Below are 21,364 nucleotides of genomic sequence, written 5' to 3' on the forward strand. Positions count from 1 at the left end.
CCCTCTCTTCACTCCAATTCCTGTCTTTTTTCTTTTTCCCCTCCCTATGTTTTCTGCATCATCATTTCTGTCTGCAACAACATCCCCTCCACACTTACACTACATGCACCGAGGCATTCATCTTATCGCGCTCCCACCCTCTCTATAGTCCCCGCTGTCCTTTGACGGGTCCATGCCAGGCAGAAAGCAGGTGGCTGAAAGAAAAAGGTTAGACTCATTATACAGATTAAACCTGTAAATGCCCTGTCATTGGAGTAATCGATGTGCCACTTCATTGCAGTGACTTATTGATCACTCTCGTCTGGGGGTCGTACACAGTGCATCGTTATAGCTCCGCTAGTCACAGGCACTGCCTTCCCTTTCAGACCTGGGCCCTTCCACTGATGCACTCTCCAACAGCCGCTCTCTTACCGGCAGTGTCAAAAACCACAATATTTTTAAAGAAATACCTCCAAATTAGTATTGTGACGAGGGTGCTTTCATTAAATCTTTACATCATTGATAGCTAATCATCAGTAAGGTGGATATATGACTGAGTGGGTGAAAACAGACAGTGAAAAATAGAAATGAGATCACACTGCCAATATCCAGATGCACAACATCCAAAATCTAACAAAATATCTATTCCACTATTGCGATATTAATATAATTTGACTAAATTGCCAAGTCCTACTCTTATATGACCTCCTCTGACCTCAGTTCAGTTTTTTGGTCTGATGGCAACATACTTTTTTAACTATGCAGCAATAAGCAAAACACCAATGCAGCAGCTTTAACTGTGGACTTGGTAACGTCTGATACATTAAAACCAGACGAAATGGCGCCAAGGAGAACACACACCCTTATAAGTGTTACGACGTTCTAACCCAAATGTCATTGATAGCTTCCATGCCCTATCAGCAGGGGTTGAACACATCTTTATGACTGTGCCTGAAAGAGTTATGAGTTGAGGTCCCTGACACGGCTTAGCATTTATAGCAGCGTATTGCGGCACCATAAAGCCACTATTTTTATCTTTTTTTTAAAGACGCTGTTTTTCTGAAAAACAGAAACTTTTTTTATTTTTTTTTTACATAGTCTGTTCAACTACTGTGGAAAGACAAACATTTCTCCCATGACCCTTCAACTTTTTTCTAGGCAAATCCACTTCTTGCAACAAAACGAGGGGGGAAAAAAAATCTGAAACTAAGCATTTATATATTTTTGGTAATTAACATCGATAAACATCTTACATAACAATTTTTCATTTCATTTATTTGTTACTGAGGCAGCTTTGATAAGTCTTATAAATATAGCCCTCATTAGAGTGAAAATTAAGTCTGCCTTTCAAAAATGCATTATCACCAAATGTGCCAGACTACTTACTCACAGTCTTGTCTGCAAAAAAGAATACAAGATCAAAAATGTAACAAAAGTCGAGAACTCCTGAAGTGAGTCCAGGGGAGAAAATATGGAAAATGTGACAAAATAAACGAAGAACAAATATTTCGAGTCCACCTGTTTTCTAAATCTCAACAAAAGTAACATAACATGTGTTCTGACCCGTCAAACATGTCCAATCACAGTGGCCTAATTGTTTTTACCTTAAAGGAATTCCATTTGGCTCCTTTGAAAAGAAACCCTTTACTGCAATGAAGGATGAAAGGCAGAGCAGCTGCCTTGTGCCGCATGAGGCCGGCCTCTCCCGACACACAGATCACACCTAACCATGGCTACAAAGGACATCCATATGTGATAACAAATAACACAGTTTGTCTTTCCCCACATTCAGAGGAGCTCATACCACCCTTTGCTCTTTTTTAGAACTGACTGATGCTGTCCCTGCAGTCTGATGTTGGAGGTATCAGGTGTACCTTTGGATCTGGAAATAATTGCTTTTGGTAAATGGATAGACTGAAGCGTGTGATGGTCCAGAGTTTGGGAAGCAGAGTTTGCTTGCTTATCATTTTGCAGAGTTGCAGGGTCGTTGGTTATGTTTTGTTTTGCGGTTGCTCGCTAAAAGGAGCCTTGATTGCTAGTGAGGCAGATTACTTTGCTTTAGACCACAGTTGAAAATAGCTTTTGACTACATATAACATTATGGTGTTTCAAGTAAACTATTCCACCCAACCCTGGAAGAAATCTTTCTATGCCCTTCTTTGAGGTCAGTCACAGGAAGATGTGGAAGCTTAACCATACATGTTGCCTCAGGGAGCTATAGCAACAAGAGGTGAAGGCATAAGGCAAAAATGACTGGAATCTCTCGCCTGTTGCTAAGGGGCAAATCTTTTGTGTTAGACAGCTTCCATTTCACCGCATTATGCACTCCCAGAGGAGGTATCCTCCATCCATCTTTACAACACAGGTCTGCTAACAAATAATCTGCAGAGCCTCACATGACTGAGAAATGCGTCACTTGTAAATGGTGAGCATTGGAGGAATATGAGCACTGTGCTGCGGTATTTGCCACAGGGGTGCGAGGGTACGAGTCTGACTTGTGGCTACCAGGGGTGAGCTTCTACAGTGTGAGGAGCCATATTATAGTCCCCATCATTCACCATTTCTTTCCTCACCTTCAGGTATTGATGGAAACAGATGACTAGGAAATTGCACCCTGACAAATGGCAGGATGGCATGGCTCCATGGGCTGCCCACCAGCAAACGGCTACTACTGAGCGGAGGGATGGGAACAAATCGCCTCCCGCTGCTCCAATTACCGAACACGCTCATCTCACAGAGGGACTGCAGTCAACTCCATAGGAGGGGGATGGAAAGACACTAGCTTGTGTGAGGACACATAATGATGGGGGTCAAGGGTAAAATGACATTTCATTCCAATCATCAACCAGCCTTAATTTGTTATTTCACTAAAGCGGGAGTCCAGCAGACAGGTGACCAAGGCAGTTAGGACATTGCTGCATAATTCCAACAGTTACAGTGATATACTGTGAACCGCTTTGCATAAAAAAAAACACAGAAGTACTAAATATTCTATTCTGCGTCGGGGAAAGAGGTGAGCCAATGATTTTCTGTCCAGTTAGGATGTGATATATTTGAAATCGGCAATTGGGTTTGGCTATTCACTATTAGCTTGAGGTGCTCCTTGAGGGAGTAAGAGAGTTACTAAGTTTTAAAAATAAAATCAGCGGAGAGCGGGCAAGAGGAAAGGGTGCTCTTTGTTAGATTTAAATGCTGCACTATGTTCTCTGTGACAGGCTGTTGGTAATTTATTGCCACAGCCATTACGGTTATTAGAAAACTCACTCAGGAAGACAAATGGCAGCCTGGCTGGTCGTTGGTCTTCCGTCAGGGCTGACAGGGGAGACGCAGCACTCTTGGCTATTGACATTTTCGCACCTAAAGCCAAGCTCTGCCAGCTGTATTGCAATTCAAAGCCCAACTTAATGGCAATGAGCTAAATCATCCCTGGCCTTGGCATACCACTTTTCTTCCCTTTATAAGAGGAGGAGCTTTCTGGATGTCAGCAACAGGGTACAGCCTTTTGAAATGGCCGCTCTGCGCAGATCTTTTTCCCTCAAACTGACAGATTAAAATTAATCCTGCCATAAATAACTCCTATCACAAAAGCCATTAAGACAGACCGTTAGGATCGTCTAAATGGTAGCTATTTCTTCTGTATGACTGAGAGTGTGGAGGAAAGAAGGAGAGGGAGGAGATGTGAGACAAAAGGCACCCTGTGACAATGTGCTTTTTCAATTTCAACATTTCTGAGGCCTATGAGTCATATTTCACTCAGTGGCCCAGAAAGAATGACAAATGATTTCAGTTGTTCTGCAGCAATTGAAAGTGAAAGGTGACATGGCTATCAGGGAGGGCTTTGGCCCCAGAATAACACCTTAACTGTTAGCACAAAATACGGGGATAAAAACAAAGGCTGAGAAACAAACAACACTTCAAGTTTAAAGTTGGGGAAGAAAGAAGAGTTTACTAAAGTACAAGGTGGATAGACTTAGAGGGGACTTAAAGGTTTGACATGAAAAAGGCATTACTTTAAGCCTCTTACATTATATACAGTGGGGCAAAAAAGTATTTAGTCAGCCACCAATTGTGCAAGTTCTCCCATTTAAAAAGATGAGAGAGGCCTGTAATTTTTATCATAGGTATACCTCAACTATGAGAGACAGAATGAGAAAAAAAATCCAGGAAATCTCATTGTAGGATTTTTAATGAATTAATTGGTAAATTCCTCGGTAAAATAAGTATTTGGTCACCTACAAACAAGCAAGATTTCTGGCTCTCACAAGGTTTCAAGGTTTCAAGGTTTTATTTGTCATATGCACAGCAGATACAGCGTATATGTTGGCAATGAAAATCTTATGTCGCGTGCTCCTCCAACAACTCAACATACATGGTGCAAATAACATAAATAAAATAGTGCAAAAAGAGAGAAGAATATTTACAGTAACAACAATAAAGATTTGAGGATGTGAAATATATACATATGTGGAATACATTGAGAGTATTTAAATACTTGTGGAATGAGGAGGTATGGGCAGATGCATATATTATGTATAGCAGATGTATATGGCAGATATGTATAATATATAGATATGTGTACTATAAACAGATATGTATGGCAGATGTGTATAATATATATATATATATATATATATATATATATACAGTGGGGCAAAAAAGTATTTAGTCAGCCACCAATTGTGCAAGTTCTCCCATTTAAAAAGATGAGAGAGGCCTGTAATTTTTATCATAGGTATACCTCAACTATGAGAGACAGAATGAGAAAAAAAAAATCCAGAAAATCACATTGTAGGATTTTTAATGAATTTATTTTCAAATGATTGTGGAAAATAAGTATTTGGTCAATCACAAAAGTTCATCTCAATACTTTGTTATATACCCTTTGTTGGCAATGACAGAGGCCAAATGTTTTCTGTAAGTCTTCACAAGGTTTTCACACACTGTTGCTGGTATTTTGGCCCATTCCTCCATGCAGATCTCCTCTAAAGCAGTGATGTTTTGGGGCTGTCGCTGGGCAACACGGACTTTCAACTCCCTCCAAAGATTTTCTATGGGGTTGAGATCTGGAGACTGGCTAGGCCACTCCAGGACCTTGAAATGCTTCTTATGAAGCCACTCCTTCGTTGCCCTGGCGGTGTGTTTGGGATCATGGTCATGCTGAAAGACGCAGCCACGCTTCATCTTCAGTGCCCTTGCTGATGGAAGGAGGTTTTCACTCAAAATCTCACGATACATGGCCCCATTCATTCTTTCCTTTACACGGATCAGTCGTCCTGGTCCCTTTGCAGAAAAACAGCCCCAAAGCATGATGTTTCCACCCCCATGCTTCACAGTAGGTATGGGGTTCTTTGGATGCAACTCTGCATTCTTTCTCCTCCAAACACGACGAGTTGAGTTTTTACCAAAAAGTTCTATTTTGGTTTCATCTCACCATATGACATTCTCCCAATCCTCTTCTGGATCATCCAAATGCCCTCTAGCAAACTTCAGACGGGCCTGGACATGTACTGGCTTAAGCAGGGTGACACGTGTGGAACTGCAGGATTTAAGTCCCTGGCGGCGTAGTGTGTTACCGATGGTAGCCTCTGTTACTTTGGTCCCAGCTCTCTGCAGGTCATTCACTAGGTCCCCCCGTGTGGTTCTGGGATTTTTGCTCACCGTTCTTGTGATCATTTTGACCCCACGGGGTGAGATCTTGCGTGGAGCCCCAGATTGAGGGAGATTAGCAGTGGTCTTGTATGTCTTCCATTTTCTAATAATTGCTCCCACAGTTGATTTCTTCACACCAAGCTGCTTACCTATTGCAGATTCAGTTTTCCCAGCCTGGTGCAGGTCTACAATTTTGTCTCTGGTCTCCTTTGACAGCTCTTTGGTCTTGGCCATAGTGGAGTTTGGAGTATGACTGTTTGAGGTTGTGGACAGGTGTCTTTTATACTGATAACGAGTTCAAAAAGGTGCCATTAATACAGGTAACGGGTGGAGGACAGAGGAGCCTCTTAAAGAAGAAGTTACAGGTCTGTGAGAGCCAGAAATCTTGCTTGTTTGTAGGTGACCAAATACTTATTTTACCGAGGAATTGACCAATGAATTCTTTAAAAATCCTACAATGTGATTTCCTGGATTTTTTTTTCTCATTCTGTCTCTCATAGTTGAAGTGTACCTATGATAAAAATGACAGGCCTCTCTCATCTTTTTAAATGGGAGAACTTTCACAATTGGTGGCTGACTAAATACTTTTTTGCCCCACTGTATGTATGTGTGTAAAAAGATGTGAGTAGACATTCACAGAGGTCAGGAGTTCAGCAGTCTTATAGCCTGTGGTATAAAACTGTCTCTGAGTCTGGTGGTCTTGGTCCGGATGCTGCGGTACCGTCGGCACAGACCTGTAACTTCTTCTTTAAGAGGCTCCTCTGTCCTCCACTCGTTACCTGTATTAATGGCACCTTTTTGAACTCGTTATCAGTATAAAAGACACCTGTCCACAACCTCAAACAGTCATACTCCAAACTCCACTATGGCCAAGAACAAAGAGCTGTCAAAGGAGACCAGAGACAAAATTGTAGACCTGCACCAGGCTGGGAAAACTGAAGTTTGCTAGAGGGCATTTGGATGATCCAGAAGAGGATTGGGAGAATGTCATATGGTCAGATGAAACCAAAATAGAACTTTTGAGTAAAAACTCAACTCGTCGTGTTTGGAGGAGAAAGAATGCAGAGTTGCATCCAAAGAACACCATACCTACTGTGAAGCATGGGGTGGAAACATCATGCTTTGGGGCTGTTTTTCTGCAAAGGGACCAGGACAACTGATCCGTGTAAAGGAAAGAATGAATGGGGCCATGTATCGTGAGATTTTGAGTGAAAACCTCCTTCCATCAGCAAGGACACTGAAGATGAAGCGTGGCTGGGTCTTTCAGCATGACAATGATCCCAAACACACCTCCAGGGCAACGAAGGAGTGGCTTCGTAAGAAGCATTTCAAGGTCCTGGAGTGGCCTAGCCAGTCTCCAGATCTCAACCCCATAGAAAATCTTTTAAGGGAGTTGAAAGTCCATGTTGCCCAGCGACAGCCCCAAAACATCACTGCTTTAGAGGAGATCTGCATGGAGGAATGGGCCAAAATACCAGCAACAGTGTGTGAAAACCTTGTGAAGACTTACAGAAAACGTTTGACCTCTGTCATTGCCAACAAAGGGTATATAACAAAGTATTGAGATGAAGTGTTTATGGGTTGTTCACGGTGGCCTATTATGGTAAATACTGAGGAGGAATGTAGTGTATGAATAAGACACAGTAATTGTAAGGCCTGGTGCTCTTACTCTGACATGAATTCCTGAGAGGCCACAAGGTGTTGAGTAGCTGTGTGTTGCATCGCTAATGGAATGTCATGTGAAGGGGAACGCTGCGTACACGAGGGTAATGGTGATGATGATGCCGTGCTGATAGCTTCCACAACAGCGCAGTGTGTGGCGTGTTTGTGCGTTTGTCGAGGGGAAGGTTAATATGGAGTACAAAAGGCTGCATCCGAAACCTTTTGTCAGGTATTGTGTCAGAAAAATTTGAAAGGCAACACTCGCAGAGTTTATTCAACCTGTTGCCAAGAACACTTACGCTCTGGAGTAATTTGTGGAGGGAGGTACCTTCATTTCCATGGACAATGAAAAACTGGAATTCCATTTTTGAAGGAGATGGATTGATTTGATTTTTGTTGAGAAAAAAGGACTTTGTTTTTTCTCAATGGAGTATTGGACATATATTTCTGAAAGCAAAGGTGGTATATTATTTTTCTTTCTTCTTTAAAATGTGTCCCCAAAGGATATTGCTTTATCAAATATATGTATTATGTAAAACATTTAAATAAAATGTAAAACTGCTATTTTTTATAATAAAAGATAAAGAAAATAAAAAACACTTACGCTTTCCTGGTAAGAAACACAAAAATGATTTCATATTGTGACGTGCGTTCTCCGTGCCAGGCCTTTATTTAAGATTTGTATTGGCTTAGTGAAGGCCAAGGTTTGGGGCAAACCGGGGTTAACTGCCACTCCCTGACACATGAGAAAGTGATGTGCACAGTAGGAGGTCATTGTGTGTCACTCCGCTAGCTAACGCTGGCTCGTTGGGAACCTGGCACGCTTCATTTAACTTCACAGGGCATCCACATCCTGCATGTCTCACACAAAAACACACGCCCTTGTTACCTCAGCATCTACACTATGGCCGTGCAGGGCTCCTTGCCTCCCATCGCTTTTTCCTTGGAAACCACAGTCACTCTGACTCATTAGGGTAATTGAGACAGGTCCTCCTGAGACTAAAGAGCTGCTGAATTGCTGCCCACTCACGCATTTAAAAGACCACTTAATCAAGCCCTTGTGTGTATGTTTTATTCTCTCTCTTTCTCATCCTCTTTATTGTCATACTTTTCTTTCAATCTTGTCTTACCCCCTTCAGTTTTGTCTGTGTCAGGTCATTGAGCGGACCCAGTGTGCTACTAATTGCCAGTACAGGAATGATCTAGGGGGTATTTCCGTCTCTAGACTCCAGTCCTCTGGTGTTGAGAAAGCCTCTGGTCCGTGGAAGTGTGAATGGGTGACAACAATGAAAAAAAATAAAATGCTGATTTGTGGATGTTGGTAAGGAAGACGGGAGGAGGGGTAAAGATTGAGTGAGGGAGGAGAGAAAAATCCACCACCTCAGCGATTCCCGGGGCCTGGGCTGCTCTGAGCTGACAAAGACGCCCAGATTGCGGCCAGAGGTTGTCTCAGCGAGGCGAGGTGAGCCAGAGCAGCCGTCATGTAACGAGTCAGATTTAGCAATACTGCTGGGTCAGGTCACACTCAGATTGAAGTTGGAGTCATGACTGGCACCACGCTGCTTCTATTGCTCATCCATCCTCACACACATTACTGAGCCTTTTCTCCTTACGCAGAGAAATATGTGCCAGTGTGCGCACATGCACTTTATTTAAGCACACGCGCACAAATCACAACAAAAGCGACTATCCTAAAAATGCTGGAGGATGGATGGCCACTCCTGATGTTTAGACTGCATACAAGCATCTGGCCCGAGCAGATGAGGACTGAGAGGCTGTTAATCTGTTCACAGGAAATAAGGCAATGACAACGCAGCGAGTCAAACAAACTACCTAGCACAAAACACAGAAAAGGGGGGTGGGTGCCATCACCACAGAGACTTCACCTCTCTCTATAATCATGCCCTATTTATTTTTTCTATTCCTGTAGCTCTCTCTCTCTATCACTCTAAGATTCACTATATAATTTTTCTTTAGCTATCATTCTCTTTTCCCCCTTCTTTATCCACTGCTCCACAAATACACCTCCCTCCGGCCTTCCTTCTTCCTTATCAGTGACAAGCTGGAAACAGAAGCAAGATAAGGAAACACCAAAGCCAATACAAGGTGTGGTGGTCGAACACCCAGGCAGATTAGTCATTGACACATTTGTCAGGTAACAACGGCGAACGTGAAGCTCCGATTGGTAAATGGGAGCAGAAACAATGGGATGAGTCTCTCCTCATAATGCATTATGGACCCCGCCGCATACGGTTCTTCCCCTGAAGTGTGGCAGCACAGATTACTAAAATGGAGTTGCTGCTGCTACAGTACAAACCTTAATCAGTTTATGTCACTCAATCACTCAAACACACACATTTAGACACATATAAAAAATACAAATACACTAGGGAGTGCTTCATCGCTCCCACGCTCTCCCCGTCAGGAAAGTGGAGGTACTTATATGTTTGTGCACTCTCAGTTCTACACAGGATATCAGATGTAATGTATTTAGTTTCACAAAATTCCAAATGTATTGTCAACTGTGTCAACTTAAGTGAGGGAAAATTTGGCCGCTGAATAGTTCAGCAGTGTTCTATTTACAGATGAGAATTTCTTGTTGTTCTGAAGACTTTTACAAGGCATTTCTGTATATTTCATACACAACTGTAGGAGTGTATTTCAGGGTTTAGTTTAGGTCAAATGTAACCCAAAAGGATGCAACTGTTAAAAAAAATAAGCTCACTTTAGTGAAGTCTCCTCTGCGCTGGTGGACGGGGTGGCTCTCTCTCAGTCAGCAACAGGGATGATGCGTTTCAGGGAAAGTTCACCAGTAATTGCCTGTATTTCGTCATCTATGGATGACACTGAAGTACTTTGTGCCCCATCTGTAGCGGTAATGTCTTTCGTGTGCTTCAATTTTTTTTAAGGTCAAGCTATTTTTTCTTCACCTCTGCCACAGTTCCATTTATAGGTGAAACAATGTTCACAGCATGTCAACTGCCCCCACACTGTGCGTCCCTCCGGAAATACCGTATGTGCTTATTAAGAAACACTATTGGTTGAACCTCATTATGTTGAAATAAACTGTCAGAGAAGGCTTTTTCTATTTCTCTTCATCCGTCCACATGTAAACCTTTTTTTAAGGCTACTAGGACATAATGCAGAATAACAAAATAATTTTAAAAAGGCTCATATTAAGTAGTTATATCCATATAACCTATGTTTTCTTCACACTGCAACGGTAAAAGTAGCAATATCATCTGCATATCTATATATTTTTTTATATATTGTTGATTTCCTACAGGTAAATACAGGCCTTTATACTAACTACCTTCTGAGTATGGGCAGCTCCCACTCCTAAATGTTGTTCTACGCTTTGATAAACACAGCTCCTGGACTTCAGAGGCCTCTCTTTCCCAGCAGCCCACCAGAGACAAACACTATAAGTGTATTCTAGTCAGCCACCTGCCACTTTAAATGGCACTTCAATCAAGAGAATAGCCATGAGTACTACTCCCTTAAAATGTTGCCATTTAGAGTTATTACTGCTATAAAATAGAGGACTGGAATAGAGCATGGAGTCTTTCAGTGGAAATCCACCACAATATTATAGTATAAGGGAAAATAAAGCTGGCAGCACTTTAGATTTGTCCCTTACTTCTGCAAAGTTTGTTTTTTCTCTCAGACAGCTCCCGCTGGCTCAATTAACTATTGATCAGATTTGTGGAACCAAATGTAAATAATTAACAAAAGTGGAGATAGCATCTGCAGCGCTGCAACAACTTCAATACAACGGCCTCTGTGTCTCTGATCAATAGGGCGTTGACGGCATGCACGTCAGCCACTGCGAGGACCTCTGCAAGGTGGCCGCGGAAACAGAGAAAAATCACATTTTTATCAGACATCCCAGCTGTGTCAGCAAAAAACATCAAGACTACAGAAGTAATCAGGCGGTGGCTGCTTTATTGTAGATACCAGAGTGGGAAAAAGCATCTCTCTTTGACATTTAGAGCTAATCTAATTAATCCTCTGTCGGGGCATACTAACAGGTAAATGAAAACTGAAATTGTGGTAGTCGAAGCACGGCGGTGCAATTGAACTTTCTCATACTGTAACTCCACCGGGGGTGATGTCCTCCAGGAAGAATTTGTCATCCTATAAGCAGCTCTGAGGGAAGTGGTAGCCTGGTTGTGTCCAACAAAGCCCGTGTAAGTAAAGATGTAGCATAGCGAGGAGAGAAAAGCATAAAGCTCTTTGGGGAAGGGAAGTGCTGTTTGGCACTGTTGGGGGGGGAATTCAGCGAGGGCCTCTTAGTAACCCTATTTGAATATGAATATGTCCCATGATCCACATCAAGGGCACAGACAGGGGCACCTCTATCTACAACTACCTGCAGCGGAAATAATGGTATGTGTGTGTGTGTGTGTGTGTGTGTGTGTGTGTGTGTGTGTGTGTGTGTGTGTGTGTGTGTGTGTGTGTGTGTGTGTGTGTGTGTGCGTGCGTGCGTGTGTGTGTGTGTGTGCAACTGATCACTCTGTGCAGCCATCAGCCACCACATTTTTTTTCAAGGTACTTTGTACAGTGCATTAATCACAGGGACCCTTGAGCGCTTCCACGGATCCAAATATTCCGACCTTGAGGTTACAAGAGAGACATTAGTCCTGATCCATTCAAAGTATTGGAGACAGGGAAGGGAGCAGAGGGAGGGGGCAGAAAAGCTTTCAAGGTAATGAAATTCTGCCATAATTTAAAGGAAAGACTTGTGGGGACAAGCCAGAGCCAGAGTTAGAAGGGAAAAAAAAGATTAAATTGGATTTTTTTTCTTTCCCCCCTTTATTTTAAATTAGGCTTAAGTGCATGTGGGGGGTAGTTTTTCCTTCTCTTTTTTTCCCAACAAAAGCATGATAACAGCATTAACGTCCAGAATGAATCGAATCATTTCCAAACCAATTAACCTTTGACAGAATGGATGAGTGGACAGGAATGAGAATGGTGCATACGGGAGGGGAGCGGTGGGTGGAGGAGGAGGGCAAGCAACAGTGGGTAGAAACAGGGGTCCAATGGGGAGGGGCTGAGCATTTTGGGGGTGATTATTGACTGAGGGCATGGGATGAAGGGGTCTACCTGAGATACCCCATTCAGACCAACACCAGGAAACCATGTTGTGGGTCCATTTGAACACGCCACACCCCCTCAATCTCACCTCTTTCTCCCTCTCCGTTTCCGTCCTCTCCAACCTGACTGATAGCATGGGGGTCTGCAGTTAAACCCACTTATTCTTTATGCTGGCTCTCACTCCCTCGCTCCCCCTATCTATCTTTTTCTGTCCCTCCCTCGTTGGCTCGCACACAGCTGCAGCCGGTCCATTTAGTTAATTAAAGGCTCCATTTTGAGCATGAGCCCGCTAGCAAATACGAGTGCCAATCAATAGATCTCTGGCTTATTTTGTGGGAGGGAGGGGCTGACAGCACGGGGGCTGCATTCAGGGACATGATTTGTAGCTTTGGCAGAAGAGCCATGTCTCTCACTGTCTTGTCCTCTGTCTCTGTCTAATTTGATAGCTACCCTGCCCCTACTACAATCTCCTTCCGGCTCTTCACTGTGATGTCATCTATCACTTCAGGCTCCCTTCTTTACCCCACGCAGCTCTTCCCATCTGCCAATGAGCACACACGGTCCTGTGTTTCCCTTGCAGAAGCGTGTGAGCATTTGTTTTAGTCACCATCTGCACAGCTGTGTGGGAGTGTGGCACGGGGCTGGAGGTGTGGGAGGTTACCTAGCTCGGGGACCCGGAGAGGAAGTTACAGGGAGAAGAGAATGGTCTTATTATGAGACACTGTTCCAGTATCACCACATAGGAGGGGAAACTCGTTCATCACATTAGAATCCAACTTTCTGCACAGATTCATTTCTTGATATTGTCTCTCACCACAGCGAGAGTGGAAGGCCCACCGGCTGAACCACCATCATCAGCTTCATGTGGCATTCGTCTGCTATGAAAAATGGTTGATGATGGCACGAGGGGGGGGGGAAAGCAGTTCAAAATATGCATACAAGCTCACTCTGCTGGTTGTCTGGGCTCCGACAGTCCCTCCATTCCCTTAGACACCAGCAGCATGGCAGCAGCTCATCAGGCTTCTCCCCAGCAGTCATTCCACTCCTATCTGCCTCCAGGGAGCCCGTACAGGCCTTGATGGTTAGCCAGAGTTGTTTGTTGAAGGCCTTTTCTCTCCACCTCCTCCCTCTTTCGCTCTCTTTCATTTCACTTTCTTTCAGTGTGAATGCCTGGTGCTTTTTCCACTTCTCTAATCTAAACTCCCTCCTTCTCTCTTCTCTCTCGTCTCAGAGAAAGCCCAGGGGGGGCTTGTTCATATTCTCTCCTCTTATTGTGTTTCATCTTTTTTCCTTATGACACAGAACTATCCCCCCCGGAGTATCCAGCTTTCAGCCAGGGAGCGGGAGAAACGCATGGTTAACCCCATATTATTCTGTCTATTCAAAGGATCCCCAAAAAAAGCTCTAGTGCACCGAGTGGATAAGAAAGTCTTCCCAAAGAGGAGAAGAGGGTTTGTATACATTTAGCAGAACTAGAAGAAGAGAAGGTCATTTTCTCCACCATTGTGGCATTCGGAAGGAGCAGTGCAATCTTTAGCAATATGTTGCACCATATTGAGTGGCTTACAAAACAATAAAAGAGCTCACTTACTGAGGCATTTCTGTGGAACAGCTGTTGTGAAAGTGCTTCGCTGCTTGACCTTTGGCTGGATACACTATCGGCTCCAACACGGGTAACTTTCTACTGTCTGTTCTGAACTTCAGGACATAACTCTAGCACAGGGGTGTCCAAACATGTTTCACCAGATACCGAAAAACATACTAAAGGCTGAGCCACTCACTATAGGTGAGGTGTATCGCCTCATAAGTTAAGTTATAGGTTAGCAAAGTCAATCTAAAGTAGGTCAACTTTGCTTGATACTTGAATATGCTTTAAGGGTCTACATCACAGGTTTCTATAAAAATAAAAAAAATCCGTTAAAACAGAAGCCTCAGATTGCTTATAATAAGAATCGGAATACTGGGGTATACTGGATTTCAAGCTTATCATGCAAAAAAATGATTGGGCTTTTGTTTTAGCAACTAAGATTTGTGAGAAAATATTTTCAACTTTAATTGACTGAGAAGTGAGCTTATTAACACATAAATAGTGTGTAAAATATTTCTACATACAGATTTAAGAGGTACAATATAAGACTTTAAATCTTTGATTATGAAAAATAGCAGTTTTACATTTTATTCCCATTTTTACATAATACATATATTTAATAAAGCAATTTCCTTTGAGGACATATTTATTTTAAATTACACAAAATCATACAAATAATAAACCACCTCTGCCAAAACCTAAAAATCAATAAACAAGAAAAACAAAAAATCAAAGAAATTCAATAAATAACTAAAATAGAATTGGCTGAGGGCCGATAAAAAATGGACCAAGGGCCGCAGTGGGCCATCGGGCCTTAGTTTCTAGACCCCTGCTCTAGCACAATGTAACTGTAGGCCCATGTGAGCATCAGTAATGATAAACATATAAACTTTAGATGTGAGTAAACTCAGCTTATGTATCGCTCCACCCTTATGGTCTGTGGGCGTGCTGTAAGACACCTCACTGTTGAATAAATGCCACATTTGTCAAGAGCATGTGAATTGACACCAAAGCAAAAATGATGTACCCATGCCATGTAATATAGCTGTCAAAAGAGGAGGTTATCAACCACGGGGTATGACACATAAAAAAGTAAATGGTAATATTGTGGGGGAAGGAGGGAAGGAGAGAGAGAAATAAGGCTCTTCTCTGATGCTGTTCCTGCAGTGACATCATCTCTCTTTCACCCCGCTCTTTTGCTCCATTTCATTTCTGTCTCTATCTTTCACTCTCTCGTATCAAGCACACACTCCCACTGCGTTCCTCAAGCACACGCTCCCTCATCCTCGGTCACCCTAACCACCTCATTTCTCCAGCCCACCCTCCTATCCAACTCTCACTCTGTGCGTAATTCAATCATCCCAAGGAGATGGATATCCGTCCCCTAGGAGCGCTTAGGCTCTCCATTTCCTAAAGCGCTTGATCAGATTAATTGATTGTCCCCCCCCCCCCTTCATCTCTGCCGACTGAGGCCCAGTGTGGTGGCGGAGGGTGGGAAGAAATCAGGTTTGCATTGATATTTTTATAAAATGGCTTTTCCTTCGGCCCCCAGACAGACACCGTAAAAGGACAAAGGGGAATAGATAAAGTACATGGGGCGGGGGAATGGGGGCAGCGGGCAACACGGAAGGGGAAGGAGCCCGCAGAAACAGACAGCAGGATTTATAAAAAGAGGACAAAACAACATCCTGGAGCGTACAGCAGACACAGAGCTGAACAGGAGATCAGGGGAGCAGATAGAGCAGATATACGATCAATGGAACGGAATAAACACGGCTGTTTAGGAGGTGTGCTGCACATGTGAGGGGGGGTGTGTGTGCATGCATCTGTGTACCATGATGTTTGGCAGCAAGCCCGCGGAGCACAGCAGAGGGTAGAGATGGGAGAGACCAACTAAGCCCCAGAGGGAACGCAGGAAGACCTCAACTCATCCATTATAACTGAGAGCCAAGCGGCTGCCATGTCTCCTGATTGCTGAGTCCCTATGGAGCTCTCTCTCCCTCTCTCTTTTTGTCTCCCCATCTCCCTCTATCTCTCCCTCTTTGGCACTGGGGATGGCAGTAGATTACGGTGCTGTTCCAGGCCTTTGGCTTCTGCGTTATGGCAGGGGCCAAATACACGCACAAAAACACACAGGCTCGTGCACTAACACACACACACACACACACGGGAACACAAATACACACAGACAGGGAGAGGAACTCGCTCGTCTCCCTTATCTATCTGCCGCACATGTTCCCCATACGTGTAAAGCTTTTACCTGAGCGCGCCATTACAGCTGAGGCTTTTACCTCAGGAGAGCCAAATTACCTTTCAGATACAACCTTGCCTTTTTCCAACTTGCCCTTGACATTTAGTTCACTTGCATTCCCTCTGTACCTATAGACTCAAACACACACTATAAACTCTCACACACACACACACACACACACACTCACAAAGCTGGAGGTCCCTTTGCTCATAATTATTTTGTCATTTAGGCCTCACACATCTTCCTCCCCTAAGTTCTACGCGATAGAGCACAAATGTTTGGCAGGATCATACTGTAACCACAAAGAAGAACATGTTCTTTCAAGCATTTAAAACTTGGCAACTACAGCCCAGCTTTTCATTTGTTTTATTATAGGAAAGGAAGGCTGGTTCCATCAACAGGAAAATATTCATCCCTTAACACCCAGCCTTCTGAAACAAAACAAATACTGTACTCCTATCTTTTAGCAACACTAAATGAGTCTAATGGATGTTTTAAAACCAGGAAACACAGGTTAGGGCTGCATAAATAATTGTGTATAATTAAAAATTGATGTTTTCTGTCTCAACAATTAATCACAGACTTTATCAGAACAACCCAGATGCAATATTTTTAAAATTACAATTGATTTAAATTACTCCCTGTTGAAGGAATTGGTTGGTATCAGCTGATCCGATTGAGAATCAACACAAGAACTCTGCAAGACTGCACACACAAGCCAATTCCACACTGCCTGCCCAGCGTATAATGCTGGGGAGCTTTATTCATTGAGAGGCTCTTACAGAAAGCATTTAGCCAGCCAAATAGGCTGAGATATACTTTCCAGGACTTAAAAAACTAAAGGACTAGTGAATGTTGGCTTTACATTTTACAAGTAGCAATAAAAAGGATACCAAAATGCTTTTTGCTTAGCTTTCATTTTGCTTAGTTTCTGCTCCGAGGCAGGTTTATTTCTATAGCACATTTCAAGGCAAGGCAATTCACTGTGCTCCATGCGTAAATATCCCAAAAATATTTCACCATCTGATACGACGTGTTCGGGTCTATTGGCTGTCTTATAGGAATCAAAGCACTCATCTTGTGTAAATTAACACAAGTTCAATAAATCAGTTTTTAGGATGTACATGTATGTATACCGTATGTTTCCTTTCGCAGCGGTTTGGTTGATATCTTACTAAATGTACTGTATGTTTTGGTTGAGCATCATAAGTTTATGTGCAACGCACCATGGTACATGCAGGAACTGGCGTGAGCTTTATCTGACTTAATTTACTGATCGATGGATCACATTAACATTACTATTACTGATAGGACATCCACAGAAAATGTGTTGGAGGAACAGAAATGACTTTGGAAGTAGGTCAACGTTACATTCTAATTCCACACAGGCGTCTGGGTGAAATTCTGCTTCTTTAAACCTTCCTTGTCCGACCTGTGCAGAAGCTGTCTCTGAACTGTGTCACATGTTGTGGTGGGTAAGAGATGAATCTGTTAGAGAACGAACAGTGGGGGAGAGCAGCCTAAACGGACAGATGTACTGGGTGCAACTGTACAACAGAGCATGGTTCTGACAGTGGAACTGGCCTGTTTGTGTTTATCATGTTTGCCTGGGCTGCAGTGCAGAGGTAAACATGTACAGACAGCATCTCTGTAGGAGAGGCGTTGAACTCCTGACCTGAATACAGATTCATCAATACAGATAGAAATACAGTACACACACAAACACCACATGCATGCACACCCTGTTTGAGTACTCAGCACACAAACTAAATCAACACACTATTTATTTTTCTTTCCGAAAGAGTCTCTCTTTCGTACTTTCCCAAGACTTTTTTATTTGCTAGGGGTGCTGAGCTCTCAGACTTGGATTGATCCGGAGCTGCCGTCTTGAACTTGTGCCCCGAGGGCAGCTCAGTGCAAACACGCCGCAGCCCCTCTCCACTTACAGCAATCATGGGTACACTCTCTGTTACACTACAGCTACATTAAAACACACACCACAGACACACACAGCAGGTGCTCTGCTACCGTAAGTGCTCAAATCAAACAGAAAGCTGATAAAGCCTGACTTTAAAGAAACACTAATCACAAAGGAAAAATATATCACTGCAACACAGACACAGCTTTAAAAAAACATTTGCGCACAGTCAGTGCGAGTAATCACAATAGACTTGAGCAATAAACTCTTCTTTTGAGGAAGATTTCAGAATGAGCATGTGTATAATTATTGGGGGAAAATCAATAAGCATAACAGCTGCGCTGGAGATGACAGCAACAATTTCATACACCACATCCCAACTGCTGAGTGCTTTTTCATGGGCAGAGCACAAAAAGAAATCCATTATTTTTTTTTGCAAACGAAAAGATTCATTTGAACATTTTACATAAATAATTCATACAAAGAGAGCTTTTACTGTGTTTTCACCTGAAGACAGACAGCTAACTAGCGGGAAAGCTCACTCACCCACCCACCCATTTCCTTCTCTCTTTGAAGTAGGAGGAACGGGAGGAGAAGTGTATAATTTGTTTGATTCATTTATCGTTGCTTACTATGAATAAATGTCATTAGGAGTGTTTGCTGCACAGCAGTTGTGAAGTTATAAAATAGCTGGCAGCATAGTGGGGGCTGGAATAAAGCAACATTAGAGGAATGTATTCATCCCAAACACACTGTGCTAGTGAGGAGTCTAATGGCTCTGTGGAGGCTTTGAAACACACATGCAGCACACACAAATACATACAATAAGTCTCTTTGTTTGGCTGCCCTGAGTTCCTATAGTGTTTGTGATTGACGGATTGTGTGATTGGAGCTGAGAGGCAGGTGGAGCCTTGGAGTGAGCTGATCCACACTGCCTCCTACAGGAGAGCAGGCCACACTGGCCCTGAGAATCTGAGAGAGACTGTCATCATCACCTTCAGCCGCGCTGACAATGATGACGATAATTGGTGTTTGCACAACACCTGTTCCAGTGTTCTATTCAACCAGCACAACTGCTTGACAGCAAAGGGGGGGGGGGGGAATAAAACAGCAGGGCTACTGTATCTGTGTGTGGTTCGGTACCACTTTACAATAAGACTACCCTTTACGAATAGTTTGTGTGACCGGCTGCTTGCCAAATAGTGAGCCCACATTTATCTGTACTGCTAAGCCTTATATCGGCTACTTGGCTTTCTTCGTCATAAAGAGATGCAAAGAAGCATCAAGATGGATGGGGGGAGAATAAACTCAGTTAACAACAGATACCGAAGATGTTGTTGACTGAGGAAGAACACCAAGTAAGCTAGGTAGTCAATATAAGGCTTAGCCATCTTGCCAAATAGTGAGCCTGTGTTGATGTATGAAAACTATGTTAGAACCCCCACCATTCTGACACACAGCATTACCTGATGGTGAATTATGCTCATTAGCATTTTTGCTAATGCTGTGTGAAACCACAAGCATCACTCGAGCTTTACCGAAGGGGAAGCGCTCCTACCTTCCATGCAATGCGGTTGCCTTTGGTGTCATGCTCCAGTGCCATCGGGAACTCTCCGCGCTCGTAGAACTTGCGGAAGGTGGTTGGTTTGGAAGGGCGCTCTCGGAAAGCCCCTGCAGCCGGGGGACCCTCCACCTGGTCACACACAAAGGAGAAAATGAAGAGAAAGGAGCACAAAAACTGAACGAGGTGCACACAGCAAGTGAGTGTTGTTTTATTAAATCAGAATTGACTGTGTTTTCTCCGTCTAGAATAGAATCACTCCCACTGCCTCTTCTTTAAAGTAATTCAGGGAGACACATGTGCTTGCTCCCCTGCTCCTCTAAGGAAAGCAAAACACAGATAGTGTGTGTGTGTGTGTGTGTGTGTGTGTGTGTGTGTGTGTGTGTGTGTGTGTGTGTGTGTGTGTGTGTGTGTGTGTGTGTGTGTGTGTGTGTGTGTGTGTGTGTGTGTGTGTGTGTGTGTGTGTGTGTGTGTGTGATGGCCCTGTAGCCAGAAGCACTGCAAGAGGCATTGTTAGGATCATCTTTTTCTCCGCCTCCATATTGGATATGTGCTATTACTGCGGCCCTGAAAGCCAATGGAACTCCCATCACATCAGCCACAGTGTCTGCTGATGTTATGGGGGCAATTGGTGGCGGCAGCCTTACAACAGACATGAGTTAAGGGAACACATCGCAGTCCAAAGGGGAGTGGAGATTTAAAAAGTAGTGTCTTCTATAGGACAAAAACGTGGTATTCAATTTTATAAAACGAGTTTTTTTTCAAAGATACTGAGGGTTTACAGGTGGGGTTGTTTAAGGTACTATCTAGTCTGGGAATTACCTACGGTAGATGGCAGTCGGAACACCTGTTTGGAAGAGTAAAGGCATGGGAGCAAAGCAATGTACTTCAGTGGGAGGGGGCAGCAGATAATGTATTTTAGCCACCTTACAAAGAAATCCACAGAGAAATCAATATGAGTGAAGTGTACAATATATTTAGAATATTTTCACTGCTCTACCCCGTTGTCAGAAATCCTTTTCCGATGGGGAAGTGAATATGTTATCACTGCTCTTGCCAAAACCACTAGACAACAACACAATATAACGTACAGCTGGAGGCAGCAGTACACCAGCAGCTCCTGTGTTCTGTGAGGTTAAATTACTGTGCTTTGTCAACGGCTTTGGGTTTAGATTTTTGTTTAGGTTGGCTTTTCTTTTAGGTTGCTAAAATCGATCTGGTGATTCCCCTGTCCAAAGCAGTGCATAGCTTAGCTGCCCTGATGCTGCCTTTTTCTCCAAACTTGGGGCTTGAAAAGCATCATTCACAGCACGCAATAAACTGACTACTGAATAACTACCTCACACCTAACCTTCAAAGCCTGCAAAGATTGTGTGTCAAACCATCACACATTATTTAAGAGCCTCGAAAGGAGCAATTACCCCAAACTACCTTCAAGGAAGCGACCTAGACTTTTCATCGAGGACCCGATGGGGAGATTGTACGAGTGGGAGCCACTCATGTACTTGAGGAATATGGATTTAGCTGATTGAAAACAGCATGTTGTAGTGGACGAATGACAGAACGTCGGAGCCAATCGTTTCCCTGTCTGCGTCCCTTGTGTGCATCCCTCGCCATCTGTGTCGTGCTGCCACATGACTGGCAGATGTGTTGCTGTCA

General features: G+C 43.3%; 1 protein-coding gene across 1 annotated transcript in view; it reads right to left on the reverse strand.

Moving 5' to 3' along the window:
• pacrg (PARK2 co-regulated) overlaps positions 1 to 21,364 on the reverse strand; it is a 125,734-nt gene that overhangs the window by 87,588 nt on the left and 16,782 nt on the right. The window contains exon 2 of the mRNA XM_063909713.1: positions 19,703 to 19,837. Within this exon, the coding sequence (XP_063765783.1) occupies positions 19,703 to 19,837 (135 nt within the window). The remainder of the gene's footprint in view (positions 1 to 19,702; positions 19,838 to 21,364) is intronic.

Source organism: Eleginops maclovinus, chromosome 19 (genome assembly GCF_036324505.1).
Source record: "Eleginops maclovinus isolate JMC-PN-2008 ecotype Puerto Natales chromosome 19, JC_Emac_rtc_rv5, whole genome shotgun sequence".
Classification (NCBI taxonomy): Eukaryota; Metazoa; Chordata; class Actinopteri; order Perciformes; family Eleginopidae; genus Eleginops; species Eleginops maclovinus.